Source organism: Nelumbo nucifera, chromosome 3, assembly GCF_055504915.1.
Source record: "Nelumbo nucifera cultivar China Antique chromosome 3, China Antique-T2T, whole genome shotgun sequence".
Classification (NCBI taxonomy): domain Eukaryota; kingdom Viridiplantae; phylum Streptophyta; class Magnoliopsida; order Proteales; family Nelumbonaceae; genus Nelumbo; species Nelumbo nucifera.
This window is the reverse complement of record NC_142651.1, coordinates 31,243,457-31,263,052: the sequence shown is the minus strand read 5'-3', so window position 1 is coordinate 31,263,052 and position 19,596 is coordinate 31,243,457. Positions and strand designations below refer to the sequence as shown.

The window sequence follows — 19,596 nt, the reverse complement described above, 5'->3', positions numbered from 1 at the left end:
ACCATCCAGTTCCATAATTGTTTTTATCTTGCAACAAAATTTTTGTAATTATTAATATAATTTAATTAAAAAATTAAAATTTATACGGATAAAGTTTTAATTTAGTTACTATCATGTTCTTTTACAATGGAATGATTAAAAAACAACTTTGTGTTCTTGATGAAGTAAAAATAAGTTGCCCTATTGTCATGTTTATCATGTATAAACAATGATGTTATTTATTGTTATTTATATAAATTGACAAAGATAGAAATTTAAATTAACTTTAACATCTTATTTTATTTTCATACAAATTTCCAACAACAGTCGTGCAATCTTCTTTTAATTCTAAAATACATAAATCAATAACATCTACAAATGATTCGATAAAGTAAACTTCGTTTGTAGTAACCAGTTATATACAATATGTACGTACCCACAATACAATATGTTCTACTAAACCTAATATATTATTACCAAAAGAATACTAAACCTAATATATACTATTAAACCAAAACGTGTATCCAAAAGTCTGCATTCACCAAATGGAATCTACATGTGCAAAATGTGCATCAATAGATCCTTCTATTTACCAACGTGTAATGTCGAGCATGCATTCAATTATAAGGCTGCAAGTAAGTCGGACCAGATATGATTCGAATCCGAATTCAATCTAGTAAGAGTTGGATTCGGATACTTCTCGTGATCCTAATAAATCGAATTCATTATACCCTAATCCGTTCTATCACAAGTTGATCCAATCTGTTAGTTATAAAATATTATATACTATACATTATTTTTATATTATATAAATAGTATAATATATTATTTATATTATATCATCAAGTTTTTTATTACAGTTCTAATTGAATCAGATATCAAATATTCAAATTCAAATGTATTCTTAAAAATCTGATGGATTCTTATTGGATTTGGATCAGTTGGATTTCTTATCGGATCAGATCGGATATACCCTTTATCAAATTTAGTCTAATTTATCTGCAGCCCTATTCAATTATTCTAGGGATGGTATAAAAAAAAGATGGAGAAAGAAAAAGGGAAAAACTATCTTGAATATTTATTTGGAAGAAGCAAGGAATAGCATGACATGAAATGGATATCTTGAAATGGTGGAAGAATGGTGCAATGAAGTAAAAAGAACTTGCAATTGGCACGCGATGTTTGTTTATTTTAATCACAACTAAAGTGTTAAAAGCCTACATTTAGTATTGGAGGAAAGGTGGTGGAATAACTTTGGGCTTTAATCAAGCCAAAAGTATGTAAATATTAATTTGTCTTTAAGATTGGCTACATGTAAATAGTTTCAATGTAATTGAATTTCAACTTTTTTAATACAAAATTATTTTAATACATTAATGCATAAGAATGAATCTTCTAATGATAAAAATGAATATGAAGTTAAGAATGATAGAAAGTCTTAGGTAATATTGAATTATTGGTTCAACTATGATATCAGAAAAACATGATACCAAAAAAACTTACAACTAATCGATTAGAATCATAAAGGTGGTAACCAATCAGGTGGATTTTCATCAAAATTCATGAAAGGTTATAATTTGGCCAAAGCCTTTCTGGTATCATGCATTTCCAGCATCATAGATTTTCCCTTAAATTTTTCTCATTCAATATATTATTTACTTTTTTATTTTCATTAATTTGAGCTATATTTTAATAGTCTGCTAATACTTTTTATTTAAAGAAGCTAAATGGAACACCTTAGAAAGATGTTTAAAGACTGTCAATTTGTGGAGTTCTAGCTCATTGAGCTTCCTAGTTTGTAGTTGAAGTTGGATAGTCGAAGACTACTATTTTGTGAAGTGTATAATAGGTTTATCTATGTGCCTGACTATATAGGATTATCTATGTGTTTATTCTTATAGGTTATATGCTAAACCCAGCCCATGATCAAACCCCTCTTTCTCTCTCTCTCTCTCTCTCTATGATGCCCTTAATTGATTAATCCACTTTTACTTGATTTTCTTTTCTGTCTTGTAATTTTCTTGATTTTCTTGGATTTTTTGTACTAATCAACCCCTAAATTCTTGATAGGGGCCGTTACTTTTTCTATGAACAGTATAACATCACATTATTAAACACTTTGCTATTTGCATATAACTTTTTTCTTTCAAAGACGATGATAGTTAGGGGTACTCACGGTTCTGTAACCGAACCGTGGGCTTTTTTTGTAAACGAATCGGTATTACCAGTTTTTGAAAAATCGGTAACTGAAATCGAACCAAAGTCAATTAGTTCGGTTGACCGGTACGATAAACCATCAGTTTGACTCATCGGTATTTAGTTTTTTAATTTTTATAAAATAATAAAAAATTATAAATAAATATATATATTTATATATAATGCATATTTATTAATTTATAATATATGATATATAATATACATAAATATATATGCTTTTTTGGAGAGAGATACTATTTCACCAATCGAGTCACAGGTATCTAACTTATTCATACCTAACGATTTTCCACAAAGTGGTGACGAAACGTATAACTTGTACAAATCTTTCCATTTTCCAATTTGATCTGATCCATTCGTTCGTAGAGCTATTTACTCGATCGCAGACATTTCTAGAACACCTCTAATAGAGGGACAAATAGTCAATTTTGAAAGAACTTATTGTCAACCTCTTTCAGATATGAATCTATTGGTTTGATTAATCGCCGATTTTCTATATTAGTTAACCGAAATCAGTACCTTTGATTTTTTAAAAACACCAAACCAACTGATTCGATTAACCAATTTTTCCATTTAGTTTCGATCAATTCATTTTTCGATTTTTTTTTCTCACCCCTAATGATTGTTGGACTTTAAACCGCATCTTCGTTATGAAAAATATATGGAATGCAACTAAATGCCCAAGGCCCCTAAATTTAACATTCCCATATCTACGATCTACAGTATAATTATTTAAGTTGAGATGAAGTGTGTTTCAAATTTCGTATAGAGAGAGGAAGTGCAATGTCTATAATAAAAATGATTTAAGTTTGATGATGTAAGGTCAGTCGTTGCAAGTTGGGGGGTCACTATTTGTCAAAGAAAAGAGCTGGAATGATTCATTGATTCTTCTAGACTTTGATTAGGTAAGGCTACGCAATATTTCGACCCAAAACTATTTCTACTCTAGTTGGGTTCAAAGTAATGAGCCAAGCTCAAACTGAGGTTTGAAATACATCAAAGTACAACTCCATTGAGCCCAGCCCATATTGATAGATAAAAATGGGTCTATCATGGACTTCAACCCAACACAAACAAATTGCATATATTTTGCATTAATAAATACAGTTCAATGGGAAATTGTCTAAGAACGCCATGAGTTTTCAGCATTTCTGTTAAACTCATTATAACTTTTTAAAATGTCTAAAACCCACCATGTCACTAACTTGGCGTTAAACAAACTAATGGGCATTAATATATTACCATTTTAATCTTCATAGAAAAATATAAAATATATACAAAATAAATTAACAGGTGTTAATATATTACCATTTTAATATTTAGATATGAAAAAAGGAAAAAGTTTAAAAAATATTTTAAAATATAAAATACATAAAAACATAGAAATTACAAAAAATTATAGAAATTGCAAACAAAATAAAAAATTATTTTCAAATTATAGAAACTATAAAAATTGAAAAACAAAATAAAAAAATAAAAACTGTAGAAAAAACACCTAAAAATTATAGATTGTAGAAAATGGAAAAATTTTAAAAACAGAAATTATAACAAAACATAAAAAATGGAAAAAAAACAAGAAAATTGAAAACTGAAAAATACAATTTTTCCTCTAACTCACCATTGAAGGGTAATTTGTTCACGAAAATTGTTATTTATGCTGACATGACACCTCTATTAAGAAGTATTAAGGGTGCACTAACGGAAGGTGAGTTTTGGAAAATAAAAACTTATTGACATAGTGAGTATTAGACATTTTGAAAAGTTGTGAATTTAAGAGAAATGTTAAAAACTATGATATATACCGCATGAGCATTGATGGGAGTCATCAAAACCGAGGTGTTGTACACAAGAGAGGGACACCACATATTACCCAAAAGCTTAAGCTTAACCCCCCAATGTGGGATTCACTTCAACTTACTCATACCGTCATACTTGAATTCCAACATGTGGGTCCCCAAAATTCATTGGCAGTTGGTCCACTCGACAGAACTAAGTCCTCGGAAGCCTACCTTGGAAATCATAGCCCTCAAATATAACATCTGCAATTCCCTTCCCTGCTTCACTCCCTGGGAGCCAAGCAGCCACCAATGCCACTATCATATCCACATAAGGCTCTATCATGATCACTAGGCATTTTATCTCTGCACAGACAGTTTTGATCGTTTCACCACCATCAACTGCTAGTGTGAGGTTCTTGCTATCACTAGAAGTCTGAGCATATGAATGTTCTCCGACGACGACAATTGCATATGAATAATCTCTGTTCTTATCCAAGAATTCCTTGTCTGGTTTCTCCTCAAATACTACTTGAGTTTGCTTGCTAACTGCATTCTTAATCCCTTCTAGGATTGCGGTTCCTGTACAAGATTGTTTATGTTATTTCCTTTATATAATAGTTGGGCTATGTTTACGTTTCGTTTGATGAAGAGAAACAGAAAGTTGAGGAAAAGTGCTTGTGTTCAACTTCCAAAAATTCCTTTGGCTCTGTTTGTTTGTTGAACTGGTGTAAATGTAAGGGAGTGCAAATGGAACGACTATAAATTCTAGTTTACTTTTGCCTCAATTTTGATTAAGGCTGCAAATGATCGGATTCGGTAAGGACATTATCCGATCTGATCTGCTAAGAAAATCTGACTGATCCGAATTCAATAAGGATTCGTCGGATTTTCAAAAGCATGATTCGAGTTTGAATTTGAATGTTTTATTGGATATCTGATTTGATTATAATTATAATTATATTATGTAATATAAATAATATATTATATTATTTATATAATATAAAAAATATAAAAATATAATATATATTATATAATTATATAAATAATATATAGAATATGCATATATAATATATAATATTTCATAATTAATGGATCAAATCGGGTCATAGTGGATCTGATCTCCGAATTCGATCCGTTAAATTAATGGATTGGCTTTTTCAATCCGATCCGATTTGTTAGGATCAAGAGGGACATCTGAATCTGCCTCTTAACGAATCGGTATCGGATTCAAATCAGATCTGATTCGACTTATTTGCAGCCCTAATTTTGAAGCTATCCTGCTTGTTTGGGAAAGTAAAATGATGTAATCCCACAGAAAGAAGGCATGAAGAAGATTATTTAGTTGGGAGGAATAAGGCAAGAATTAAGATGATGTGATCCCTTCACAGGATTGGAGAAAGGTGCTGCAAATTCTGCATTAATTTTTGAAATGCAAAATTGCACTGCCAATAAGTGCAAATGAAACAAAAAGTATAAATTTTGCATTGAGTAAAAATGCACTCCAACAAACTGATGCAAAACTGAAGCGGGTGCAAAATTTGTATTGATTCAGATTTGTACAGCAAACAAACAGAGCCTTGAGAACTTTCTTTTTCTCTCTGTGTCTGGTTTGGTAGAGACTAGAGATTAACAGAATGATGAGGGAAAGTTCCAAAGGAATTTTCACATAGCCTTATAACAATGTTGTCAGATTTGGACAGGACAAAACCATTTTGGTCATTAGGTCACAGCTTCACAGGAACGGTTAGACTATCTAGAAGTTGTTGCTTCTAGATGGTAGAAAGTGCAATGTTGTGAAGGTTTTAGATTAATTATTTCTGAAGCTACAGTCTATAGATAATGCTAGCATACCCTAATGTCGAATTCCTTTTGAGTTGTTTAGATTAATCAAGCCAAAATTATTTCTAATTCTTATTGATTTTCTGTTAATGGATTTGATTCACATGCTATGTTTCAATAACACGTCCAATTAATATAATTTTGTAGACGGTTCTAACTGAAGGTACTCTAACATCTATTGATAACCTATATATATATATATATATATATATTTTGTGTATACATGGGTTGCAATTAGATTGATTAGTATCAAAACAGAGTAAACTCATCAGCTAATTGTTACAACACAGCTCTACAATGTATCTATTGTGGCTTATTCAAATTAGACTTTAGACTTGGGCTCTAAGCCTCTATCTACTGATAATTTGCTCTACATGCTGCTCTCTTGTGCAGCATGAAAAATTAGCTCTTTCCAAGATTTTCTTTCTTTCTTTTTTCTCTCTGTAGGTTTTTTTTTTTTTTTTTTGTTGCGTTTGTACTACTAACTTTTAGTTGTTTCTTAGGATTGAATTGCATTGGAGTGTATAAAACCTGGAACTTTCTAAAGGTTGCCATTTTCTTTATCCATTTTACTGAACTATTTGGAGGAAGCAAGGAATAGGATGGCAGATGAAATGGTGGAAGACGGATGCAGTGAAGAATCAAGAACTTGCAAATTGGCACGCAATGTTTTGTCTATTTCATATTATAATAAAATGTCAAAATCTGGCATTTGTACTGGAAGAAGGGTAGCGGAATAGTTTTGGGGTTTAGTCGAACCAAAAATTGTGGAAGTATAAATTTGTCTTTAAGATTGGCTACATGCACACATTCTAAATGTAATTGAATTTCAACTTATCAAGTAAAGAAGCTCTGTTAATGCATTACTGCATAAGAATAAATCTTCTACTGATAAAAATGAGTATGAAGTTAAGAATGGTAGCGAGTCTTAGGTAATATTGAATTATTCTCATCATTCAATATATTATTTACTTTTCTATTTTCATTAATATGAGCTATATTTTATTAGTATGCTAATACTTTTTCCTTTTTCTTTTTATTTAGAGGAGGAGCTAAATGGAACACTATAAAAAGATGTTTAAGACTGCCACTTTGTGGAGTCCTAGCTCATTGCAATGAACCCAGCCCATGACTATAATAGGATTATCTATTTGTAGATAATGTCACAAAAAGATTGGAATGATACATTGATTCTTCTTTGACTTTGATTGGGTAAGGTTACACAATATTTCAACCTAAAACTAATTCCCAGTACTCTTTAGCTGGGTTCAAACTAATGAGCCAAGCCCAAAGTGAAGTTTGAAAAACCTTAAGTTCAACTCCTTGAGCCCAGCCCATATTGCATAGATAAATACAATTCAATAAACACAAACAAATTGCACATATTTTACACTAAACAAATACAATTCAATAAACACATTCCCCAGAATCAACCAGACCATTGATTAAGCATGACAAATCAAGCTAATGACAAAATGATTCCGAAGAAGAAGAAGATGAAGATGATGATGATGATATCCTAGCCCTTGTATGCGATGAAAGCTTCATTTCAAGGCCAAATCCAAGTGGATACAGCGGATTGTAATGTGGGTCGCCAAAATTCATCGGCAGTTGATCCACTCGCCGGAACCAAGTCCTCGGAAGCCTACCTTGGAAATCATAGTCCCCAAATATAACATCTGTAATTCCCTTCCCTGCTTCACTCCCTGGGAGCCACGCAGCCACCAATGCCTCTATCACATCCATATAAGGCTCTATAACTACCGGCCTACCTGATACAATGATCACTAAGCATTTTATCTCTGCACAGACAGTTTTGATCGTTTCACCACCATCAAGTGCTAGCGTGAGATTCTTGCTGTCACCAGAAGTCTCGGCATATGGAAGTTCTCCGACGACGACCATGGCATATGAAAAATCCCTGTTCTTGTTCAAGAATTGTTTGTCTGGTTTCTCCTCAAATACTACTTGAGTTTGCTTGCTAACTGCATTCTTAATCCCTTCTAGGATTGTGGTTCCTGTACAAGATTGTTTATGTTATTTCCTTTGTATAATAGTTGGGCTATGTTTATGTTTGTTTGATGGAGAGAAACAGAAAGTTGAGGGAAAGTGCTTGTGAACTTCCACAAAATTCCTTAGGCTCTGTTTGTTTGTTGCACTGGTGTAACTGTAGGGGAGTGCAGATGGACTGACTGTGAAAGTAAAATAGGAATTAAAATGATGTGATCCGACGTTATCAAATGCATGAAGAAAGGTTATCTTGTTGGGAGGAATAAGGCAGGAATTAAAATGATATGATCCCCTCATATTATGAGAGAGAGAGAGAGAGAAACAAAATTGGACAAAGGTGGTGAAAATTCTGCATTAGATTTTTAGATGCAAAATTGCATTGCGAACAAGTGGAAATGAGAAAAAAATTACAAATTTTGCATTAGGTAGAAATGTAAACCAACAAATTGATGCAAAACTGAAGCAGGCGCAAAATTTGTATCTGGTTCAGATTTGTACCGCAAACAAGTAGAGCCTTGAGAACTTTGGGTTTCTCTGTGTGTCTGGTTTGGTAGAGACAATAGATGAACAGAATGTTGAGGGAAGGAATTTTCATATAGTTCGTACCTATGGTGATATTTCCTGAAGACCCTTGCCACGTTACAGTCCATCCCCCACATTGGTATCCAATATTATGAGCATGTGTTCCAGCTACGAGAATTCTGGGGGCTTTCTTGTCCAAGGGCAGCATCATTTGCTTATCCTTTCCATTCTTCAATAAAACAAGGCTTTTCCTAACAGCTTCTTTCGCCAATTCTCTATGCCTCTGGGGAGAGGAAACAAATTAAACGCAAATAAATTGAGACAAATGTTATCTCAATGGGTCAGACTCAAGCCACACAGAAAACCAGAAATCTCAATGGGTCACAGTTTTACTGGTCTGAGTCTGCCAACAGTGATGGTGATAAAACTATCATATATACACAAACAATACTGTAAGTCTGTTAGAAGTTGGTAATGTGGGTAGACCTTTTGTCCGACCAAGCCAAGGAGGGATCTATTTGCCATGGGCTGCTCGAATAGTCCAGCTATGAATTTGACTCTGAGTATCCTCCGGACAGCATCATCGATCCTTGACACTGGAACCTGGCCAGTTGTGACAAGGTCTGTAAGATCTGTTATGAACCTCTGGTATTTGAAAGGGATCATGACCATGTCAATCCCCGCATTGATCGCTGCCTTCAGACTGTCCTTGTAGTTTGAACCTGGTGGACTGGTAACCCTATCAACCCCTTCCCAGTCTGATATCACGAAACCCTGTTCTCCAATGCCAACAAACAATGCATCAGACACTGAATCATTACACTTATAGTATTTATTGAATATATACAAAAGTTATTGTATTAAAACAAAGGCAAATTAAAGGATGCGAAAGCCATCACTAAATGCACTTGCTTGTATTTTTTTTTTATTTCCAAATTCCAACTACTTTATTCTTTGTTTCAAGCGGACAACTCCTCTACATGCAGTTAGGTTAGACACGTGGCAAGTTAGGTTATACGCGTTTAAGGATCCTGTGTCCCCAACAAAAAAGAAAAAAAAAAGAAGGTAAAGCAAATTACCTGGGAAGACATCTCCTCTTTGAGCACACGAGCGAGGAGAAAATGATTGGTGTGCATCTTGGCCCCATTCCAGCTGGAATAAGACGCCATCACCGTTGATACTCCCATGGCCAGAGCGTCTCTTAACCAACTCGTGTAATTCGCCACCGTGTTTTACTCGTTCACCCCTCCCTCCGTCCCACCGTCCCCTGTGTAGTGCTTTGCACACGCCATCACTCTCCCTCCCCTGCCATTTTTTTTTTTCAATTCATTACCGGAGGTCCCTGCTTGGCAGGGGGTGGAATGGAATTTGTAATATTGGTATTTGCAACATTAAAAGGATAATGGTTTATTAATAAGAAATTTACAATTATAAATACTCAATTCATGAAACTTATATAAAGAGATCATTATAGTTGTTCTTTGTTTTACATCGAGAACTCCTAGTTCACCCAGACGGTAGGATTATTCGGCCCGGGAACCGTTTAGGCAATCGGTTCCATTACACCAAATTCGGTCCTTGGCCAAAAATCATTGAATCAGTCAATGCCCCGTTGACCCGGGTGGTCGAACCATTGACCCGTTCAATGGTTTTGGCCATTTTTATTTTATATTTTTTGTTGTCAGAACGAGCCATTCATTCGAACCGGACGATCAATGGAAGGGTGGACATTGCAAGGGATTCCAAAATCTTGAAAGACAAATCCAAAGTGACCTTAAACACAGAAAAAAAGGGTGGTAAATCCACCAAATTGGAAAAACTAAGGAAAAAAACCAGAAAATCAAGTCCAAAGTTCCGTTTTGAGATGGAGCTAAAGATACATGCAATCAAAGAAAGAGACAAAGCAGATCGTCTTATAAGAAAATTAAAAAAATACATTGCACAAGAAAACCTAAAGAAAGAAACAAAATGGAAGAAATAAAATGGTGGTAAACCCTAAGCCGTTTTTGAGGATCTTGAAGAAGAAGGCCAAATACAAAAAAAAAAAAGAAAAAAAACCAGGAACCGGTCACCTAACCGGTTCCATTTTCCCCAAAAATCGTTGATTTTGGTCAGCAAACCGCTGAATAGGACAGTTAACCGCTCAAACCGTTTGAACGGTTTTGATCGTTTTTTATTTTTTTTATTTTTTTGTCAGAATGGGCCGAGCGTTCAGTTCGAACAGGTGGACCATTCAACCCGATAACCGGTTCGATCATCGGGTCAATTTTAAAAACCATGCCGCACACGCTCGAATAAAGCCACAATAGAATAAATTTGAATAGTGAAAATCCAAAAGCATAAAAAACCATGGTTTTCGAACCGCTATTGACTCGGATGGACAAACATTTTGCCCGGGAATTTTCTAGGCAACCATTTCCGTTTTACCCCAATTTCGGCACCTAGCCAAAAACCGTTGAATCGATCAACGACCCATTGACCTAGGCGATCAAACCATCGCCTCGTTGACCCGTTCAATGGTGTTTGGCCATTTTTTTAATTTTTTTAATTTTTGTTGTCAGAATAGGCCATCCGTTCGAATCGGATGGACGAACCACTGTTTTTAATTGGGAATCATCCAAGCAACCAGTTTTGTTTTACCCCAATCCCGGTCCCTGGCCAAAAACCGTTGAATAGATCAATGACCCATTGACCCAAGCAGTCGACCCGTTCAATGGTTTTTGGTCGTTTTTTTTTTTATTTTTTTTTTTAATTTTTGTTAGAATGGGCCATTTGTTCAAACCAAACGATCGAACCGTTGACCCGAAAGCCGGTGGCCAAAACGATTCCATTTTCATAACGTATGAGTCACACGTTCAAATGACACAACACGTATGATACTGCTTAATGGACCTCTCACACTCAATTCTTTTGCCTGTAACTTTTGTTGTCATAATGGGCTATCCATTCGAACCGTTGACCTGAAAACCGATAGTCAGAACAGTTCCATAATTTTTTGCCTTTAATTTTTATTGTTAGAACAGATCATCCATCCAAATAGGACAATCGAACCGTTAACCCAAAAACCGTGGCAAAGAGAGACAGGGGTGGGGAGTAGTAATACAGGACACTTTGTCACTCGTGGAGATGCCATTTACCAAACGTCCAGCTTCCACGAATCCATGTTTTGTATATATATATATATATATATATATATATAGATCTTTCACCGTCCATACAAACATACAAACATACTAAAAGTCTGGGCCCCACCTTTGTCATCATGTTAATTCAATTTTAGGTGGGACTAGGGAAGGGATGGGCCCAATCCAATCTCTCTCTCTATATATATACATATATTAAAATTGGTCTGTCCATGTCATCATACCTCTCCTTGTTTCAAATCCTCTTTCTAATTTTTTTGTTTTTTTGAATTTTTTTATTTTTTTAATTCTACATAATTGCCCATTAAACCAATAAGTAAATCACATATGCTTGACTATTTCTAACAATCATAAAGAAATAGGGATTTGCTTTTCTAATGTTTAGCCAAGTGGCACCACTTTTCCCCACTTCCTCCTAAATCCTCTCTAATTCCTATTTATCTCCTAAATTATCTCTAACCCCAATTTATCTCTTAAATTATCTCTAATTTAGTTGATAGATTATCTCCTAAACTATCTCTAATTCTTATTTATCCTCCCCCCCCCCCCCACCACACTTTTTAACTATATCTATCTAAAGAAACCTTCAATTAAAAAATTTCAGAACTATTTAAATGTTATAACGAAATTATATACTAAATTTAAAATATTTATTCAAAACACAAAAATTAATAGATTTAATAATACTCATATTATTAATACTTCAATATTTTTACAAAATTCATCATGAAATTATGTATTAACAATATAAATTATAATTTTAGGAATTATTCAATTTAAATGTTATTCAAATAATAAAAATTTAACATTAAAAATAAAACATTATTTAAATATTTCAATAACTAAAAATCTTAAATAAAAAACAATAAAAATAACTAAATAATATAAGAAAATATTTAATATTATGTAATAACATTAAAATAAATAATATTCAAATAATGAAAATTTTTAAATATTTGACATATTATTTAAATATTTAAATAACAAGATATTTAACATGACAAAAATTTAAATAGTTAAAATAATGAAATTATGTAATAATTTAAAAAAAATCCTAAAAGTAGAAAAGTAATTATAATATAATTCATAATATTCATATTAATAATAGTTTAATAATTTATAAAATTAATAATGAATTATGTAATAATAGTACAATTATAATTTTATGGATTATTAAATTCAATAACACTTTTCACTATATACTTATATATACTACAATTAATATTTATTTTATTTTTATTAATTGTTTTTTCTTTTTTTTTATAAATGTGCTTTCAATAATTATTTATAAATGTATTTTTATTTTCCTTATTTAATAAAAAATTATCAATATTTATTGGAGATTAAACAACTATTATTTAACATTTGAAATTTAATTTATTGTATTTCTTGTATTTTTGTTATAAATTTATTTTTAGTAATTATATATTTTTTATAATTTATAGATCAATACTTATTAGAGATTAAATATTATTTAAGATTACACTATTTATTGACTAATTTAGTCTATTTTCAGTATTTATTATATTTTTGTAATTATTGTATTTTTATTATATATCAATTATATTTTCATTATAAACTTATTTTCAATGATTGTGTACATTTTCTATAAATTTTCAATAATTATTGGAGATTAAACTATTGCTATTTATTAGAGATTAGACCATAAATTTAGTTGAAATTAGGAGTGTTCAATGATTGGTTCAATTCAGTTGCAAGTTGTTTCGCCAACCAAATCAATCTGGTCAAGTCCGCAATTTGTCACTCGAAACCAATTGACCATTAGCGAAAACCCACCAACTCGGGTTATATCGATTTGGGTCTATTTTCTGTTTAGTTTGTTTGTTCAAACTATTTAAATTTAAAAATTAACTTTAAATTTCATAAATTACATTGATATTATTAAAAAATAAATTACAAAAATTAAATCTATGAAATAAAATATTTTAGACTAACAAATATGGGAATTTTCCTACTTTCCCGTATTAAAAAATTAAATTTAAAATATAAATATTAATATGCTCTTATGTAAAACAATTATATACTCTTATGTATTTCTATTGTTTTAACTTTCGTTTAACAAAGCATGGGTCCCCGTCACCATGCCTCTCCTTTCTCCATTATCCCCACCCTTCATTTTCTTTGACTTTCTCTCCTCTACCCTTCCCACCACTCCTATTAAGCCATGTCACCCAAATACCTAAAAATATTCCTATAATCTCTCCTAAGGTATCTCATTTAAACCAATAGGAAAGTATCATGTTGCCCCACTCCTTAATCAATTCCTAAAATGCATCCCCCCAATCTATATCCGCTCTCCCTCATTTAAAATATTCATATTAATTAATAAATAGTTAAATATGGTTATTATTTAATCCCACCCATATTCAATAAATATTAAATAGTGTTATTACCAAAAGTTAATAAATACGGTTAGTAAATTATCAAAAATTAAATATTCTTATTAGTACGGTTCAGTAAATTACCAAAAATTAATTGTTATTAATTAACTCATTAACAATATTTTATAGAAATTGAAAACTCTTTAACTAATTTCTATAAAATTGAAAATTATATTTAACAATTATAAAAAAGTATAAAATTTTAGTTACTGTTATTATTATAATTGATAACCAAATACAAATGGGGGAACAAAATATTATAATGTTAGAAAATGAAATTATTAATTAATTTATATTGAAAGATAAAAGATAAATTAGTGTAATTGTTAGTAAACTACCAAATAGAAAATATATTTAATAACAATTTAAAAAAAAATTAATAAATCCCCATAGTTACACAAATGTAATAAAATTTTCAAAAAATTTCATAAAACTACATTTTTGTAAAATAACATTTTTGAAATTAAAAGATATAAAGTATTTGAAAGTTTATTTAAAATGCATTAAATGATTATTGAAAATTATTAGAATGTTTTGGAAATTTTAGGAAAATTTGTTACATTTGATAGATTTTGGAAAACCATTGAAAAATTATGTAATTTACATTGAAAATTATTAAAGATAAATGACTATGGGAAATGGAAAACTATAATTTGAACAAATAATTACACAAATTATTAAGATAAATTAGCATAATATTGGAGAAAGGAAATTATTGGTTTGTTTATATTAGAAATTATAAGATAAATTAGTATAATTACGTAAGTAAACCATTTAAAAAGAAAAAAAAATATTTAATAAAAAATTAATAAATTTGAATAAATTTTCAAAATTACACAAGTACAATAAATTTTCCAAAATTTTCATAAAATTACATTTCTGAATATTAAAGACAATTTAGTGTACTTTTAGAAATTTACCATGTGGTTGATACTCAAAACTGCTTGTTGTCCAAAAACCGTTTATTTGGTTAGCGAACCGCTGACCTAGGCAGTCGAACTGTCAACCTGAACAACAATTTTTGGCTTTTTTTTTGTTTTTCTAATTTTTTTTTTGTCAGAGCTGGTCATCCGTTTGGACCAAACAATCAGATCGTTCAACCCTAGAACGGTTCCCTATCCGGTCCAATTTTAAAAACCTTGGGCGAGGAGTGGGTGCCTTGCCTTGAGCTTGGCTTAGTGTGCGGCATGGCCTAGCCCAAGGCCCGACCTATGGACTAGCCCGTCCCACGGCACAACATGGGCTCGTGCGTGTTCGAGCCGTGGGCCGTGCCGAACTGACCCCCCAAATTATCCTAGAGGAGGGAGGCATAGCCCAGGACGCCTCGTGAGCCAACACATCACGACTTGTAGTTTGTGCGGGCCACATGTGGGTCGTGTCGTGCCGACCCACCCCATTGTCATTCCTACATAATTGTTAATTATTAGTGAAATTAATAAAAATGTTAACTTTTATAATTATTTTTATTTATTTAAAATTAATCAAAATTTCAATTACAAATAATAAAATTTATTGAAATTACTACAAATTATTAATAAAACTAAATTTATTAAAAAATATTTATTCATATTCAATTAACAAAAATTATTTTTTATAAATCAACATTAAATGAAAAATAAAATTATTAAATCTTTCAAATTTTCCCTTGCATCACACGAGTCCCTACAAGAGTAAGAAAGGAAAGGACAAGTATTTGTGACTTGTGATATATATGTATATATATATATATATATATATATATATATATATATATTAAAACAAAGCGGTTAAGAAATTTTCTCCTTTTTTTGAATTTTTTGTTTTATAAATTCCATGTCATTTTTGAAACAACCAATCAGATGCACTTTATGAATAACCTAAATAATCTCTTCTCCAAAAATTTATCCTAAACTACATCCCCCACTTTCTCCATAATTATCTCTAATTCATATTTATCCTCTTCCCTACTTTTTATCTATATCTATCTAAAGAAAGTTTGGAATAAAAAATTTAATAATTATTTAAATATTCAAACAAAATTATATAATAACTTTAAAACATTTATTAAAAACATAAAAAATAATTTTGTATTTTTACAAAATATATCACGAAATTAAGTACTAACAATTTAAATTATGTTTTTCCAAATTATCAATTTAAATGCTTTTCAAATATTTAATAATATGTAATAGCTTTAAATAAATAAATTCAAATAACAAAAAATATATAAATATTTTGTAGATTATTTAAATATTTATCATAACTATATTTTAAATAGTTAAAATAACGAAATTATCTAATAAATAATTTTATATTTTTACAAAATATATCACAAAATTATGTACTAACAATTTAAATTATGTTTTTTTTTTTGGATCAGCAATTTAAATGTTTTTCAAACATTTAATAATGTGCAATAGCTTTAAATAAATAAAATGCAAATAAAAAAAATTAATATTTTATAGATTATTTAAATATTTAAATAACTAGATATTTATCATAACTAGATTTTAAATAGTTAAAATAACGAAATTATGTAACAAATTTAAAATATTTCTATAAAGCAGAAAAATAATTATAACATAATATTGAAATTAATAATAATTTAATATATTACAAAATTAATAATGAAATTATATAATAATAGTATAAAATATAATTTTATGGATAATTAAATTCCATAAATAAATAATATTTTACATATTATTTAAGTATGCAAATAACTGGGTATTTTAAATAACTAAATATTTAACATAACTAGATCCTAAATAGTTAAAATAAAGAAATTATGTAATAAATTTAAAAAATTTCTGAAAAGTACAAAAATAATTATAACACAATATCGAAATTAATAATAATTTACTATTTTTACATAATATTGTAAATAATTAATTTCACCTAAAATTAATAACAATTTAATTAATCTGTATTTATTATATAATTATATATACTAAAATTAATGTTTATTGTATTTCAATAATTATTTGTTGTTTTTGTGATAAATGTATTTTCAATGATTATGTATAACTTTATTTTGTTTTGTATTTAATAGAAAACTTTCAATAATAATTGGAGATTAAACTACTATTAGTGAATTTTATTGTACTTATTGTATTTTTGTTATAACTTATTGATTAATAAGTTAAACTATTATTTGAGATTATACTATTTATTGACTAAGTTAATATATTTTTAGTACTTATTGTATTTTTTCATTATCAATAATTATGATTTTTTGCTATAAATTTTCAATAATTATTGGAGATTAAACTATTGTTATTTATCAAAGATGAGACTATTAGTTTAGCTGAAATTATGAGTGTTTATGAGTTGGTTTGGTTCGGTCGTAGGCTATTTGGCCAACCAAATTGACATGGTTAGGTTGGGGAGTTGGTCAGTTGAAATTGATTGACCTTTTGTGAAAATCGACCCACTCAAGTTGTATCGAGTTGGGTCGATTTTTTCATTTGGTCAGTCGGTTCAAAAGATTTAAAATTAAAAATTTAATTTAATTTTAAAAATTATAATGCAATTATTAAAAAATAAATTTAAAAATTAGATTTATGATATAAAACATTTTAGACTAAGAAATTTGGGAAATTTTCTGCTTTTCCATATTAAATTATACTTAAAATATAAAATATTAATATATATCCATGGTTAGGCCATTCGATTTTGGTTGGTTTACAAATGGCCAAAGTGAAATTGATCCAACTTGGTCAAATTGGGAAATTTTTTAACCAAAGCCAACCTAAAATACTAGAAAACCGACCAACTCGGGTCGAGTTGATCGGATTGGTTAATTTCTTCAGTTTGATGAATAAACCTAACTGAAATTAATTACTGTTATTTTTGTATTATAAAAAATTATTAAAAGTAGTATATAAAATATGAATAATTATTAATTATTTAAAAAGAAAATATAAAACAATTGTATACTCTCATTGATTCTATTAGCGTCATTTACTAGAACACATCTTATAGTTTTACATATGTACTTAAAACATCCTATATATTTTACAACCTATTTACTTAATCAACCTTTCATTAAGGAGTGTTTGTTTTGCCATTAGGCCCATGATTTTTTATTCCAAAAATACCCTTATCCCTTTTTTATACAAAAAAAAACAAAATTAACCAGATATAGCCAATAGAGTGGTTGCCCGTGTCTTGTAAAATACAAAAATGGTATTTTTATTTTTATTTTCTTTTGATTGAATTTATTTAAATGAATATTAGGGTCAACACTGTCATCTAATAGAAGATTGATTAAATCCATTGCAAATTATAAATTTTGTTTTAGTAAAATTTTAATTATAGGATAGATTTTAGCAAATTCAAAAAACTATTAGGAATATTTTTGTAAATGACCCTTTCCCGCTAGTAAATAATTAAATATTAGAAATCAAAAACAAATCCCAATAAGCTTACCCTCCGGCAATAAAGGGGTAACCCTCGGTGTGATTAAGAGGTGGGGCACCCTGCAGCCCTAGTATGATCTTGGCCATTCGTGTCACGATGTTTGTGTCTTCACTGTAACTCTCGTAGCACCGGCCCCACCTTGGGTCCCTACAAACCTGTAAAATGAGCGATAAACCCTCATCCCTAAAGCAATATGACCAAATTACCCTTAAAGCTTCTCTGCCTGTCTCGTGTGCTAAACAACGGAAATGGAAAATTAGAAATGGCTTTACGGCAAGCAGGGAGCGAAGGTATACGGAATCCCTGTTGCTCGGATCTCCAAAGCAGTCGCCTTTCCGATTCTCGTAATCAAATTCACATCCCTATAGCCAAAAAGAAAATCGGCAGAGTTTAATTTATTACTAATTTCTGTTTCTTTGGGAAGATTTCAAGATACGAGAATAAACTCTGAATCGCTGAAATACCTGGTGGCGCCGAGGATGATGTTGTGGGGAAGACAGTGGCACCGAAGACATTGTTGTGGCCGTGGACGGCGTCGGTGCCATAAAATATGGGAATTCCGAGCCTCGTGGACAGTGCAGCTTTTTGGAATCCATCGATCATGTCTGCCCACATGGCCGGAGTGGAATCGGGCGCCAGAGCGGTAACACCGCCGTTGAGCACACTCCCTGAGACAAACCCGTTTCTTATAATACTTCTTTGAAGCTTATTAAAATTCATAAAGTATCCGGAATTACAGGGCAAGAACAGATGTAGGAAAAAACCGATGGCAAGATCCCGGAGGACATCTGGGGAGGCGATAGAGCGGTCGATTTGGGCCATTTGGCCGATCTTTTCTGACAAAGACATGCGAGAGAGGAGGTCCGACACCCGGGATTCGACCGGAGCATTGGGATCCTTGTAAAGAGGCTGTGCTGTTGTAGTTGTTGCTGCAATTGAAACTGAGGGAAAGAAGAAAAGCAAGAAAAACAGGGATAAACAATGGCCATCGCCATGGCCAGGAAGAAAGGCTCTCTTGCTGGTCTTGATCTTCTTCATGCTTGCCGGTAGCTGGAGCTTTTGTGTCACACTGTCACGACAAGTTTGTATTTTTGACTTCCGAATCACTTTCGAGTCTCGACTCGGTTCTTCTTTTATATTACTTCCGTTACGTTACCTTCATTTGTTTATCATTTTTTTTTTTTTTAGATAATTTATTATCATTGTTAAACTTTATAATACATGCCTTAGCTTCGCTGCAGGACAAAAAAAAAAAAGCAAAAACAGCATATGTTAGTACTTGCTTGCACGCAAGGTGCGAACCGTTTG

The 19,596-nt window shown here is 30.9% G+C and overlaps 1 protein-coding gene and 1 pseudogene across 2 annotated transcripts; both read right to left on the bottom strand.

Moving 5' to 3' along the window:
- Positions 1–4,182: 4,182 nt before the first annotated feature.
- Positions 4,183–7,148, bottom strand: LOC104594820 (uncharacterized). The gene is made up of 2 exons (XM_010255322.1): positions 7,046–7,148; positions 4,183–4,550 (listed from the first exon to the last, which is right to left on the bottom strand). The coding sequence occupies exons 1-2, from the start codon at positions 7,146–7,148 to the stop codon at positions 4,183–4,185; spliced, it is 471 nt and encodes a 156-aa protein (XP_010253624.1).
- On the bottom strand, positions 6,996–19,396 carry LOC109114366 (uncharacterized; annotated as a pseudogene). The gene is made up of 8 exons (XR_016084695.1): positions 19,053–19,396; positions 18,753–18,956; positions 18,533–18,650; positions 18,298–18,443; positions 9,422–9,647; positions 8,829–9,116; positions 8,427–8,625; positions 6,996–7,828 (listed from the first exon to the last, which is right to left on the bottom strand). The product of XR_016084695.1 is annotated as an uncharacterized LOC109114366 (transcript).
- Between the last annotated feature and the right edge of the window lie 200 nt (positions 19,397–19,596).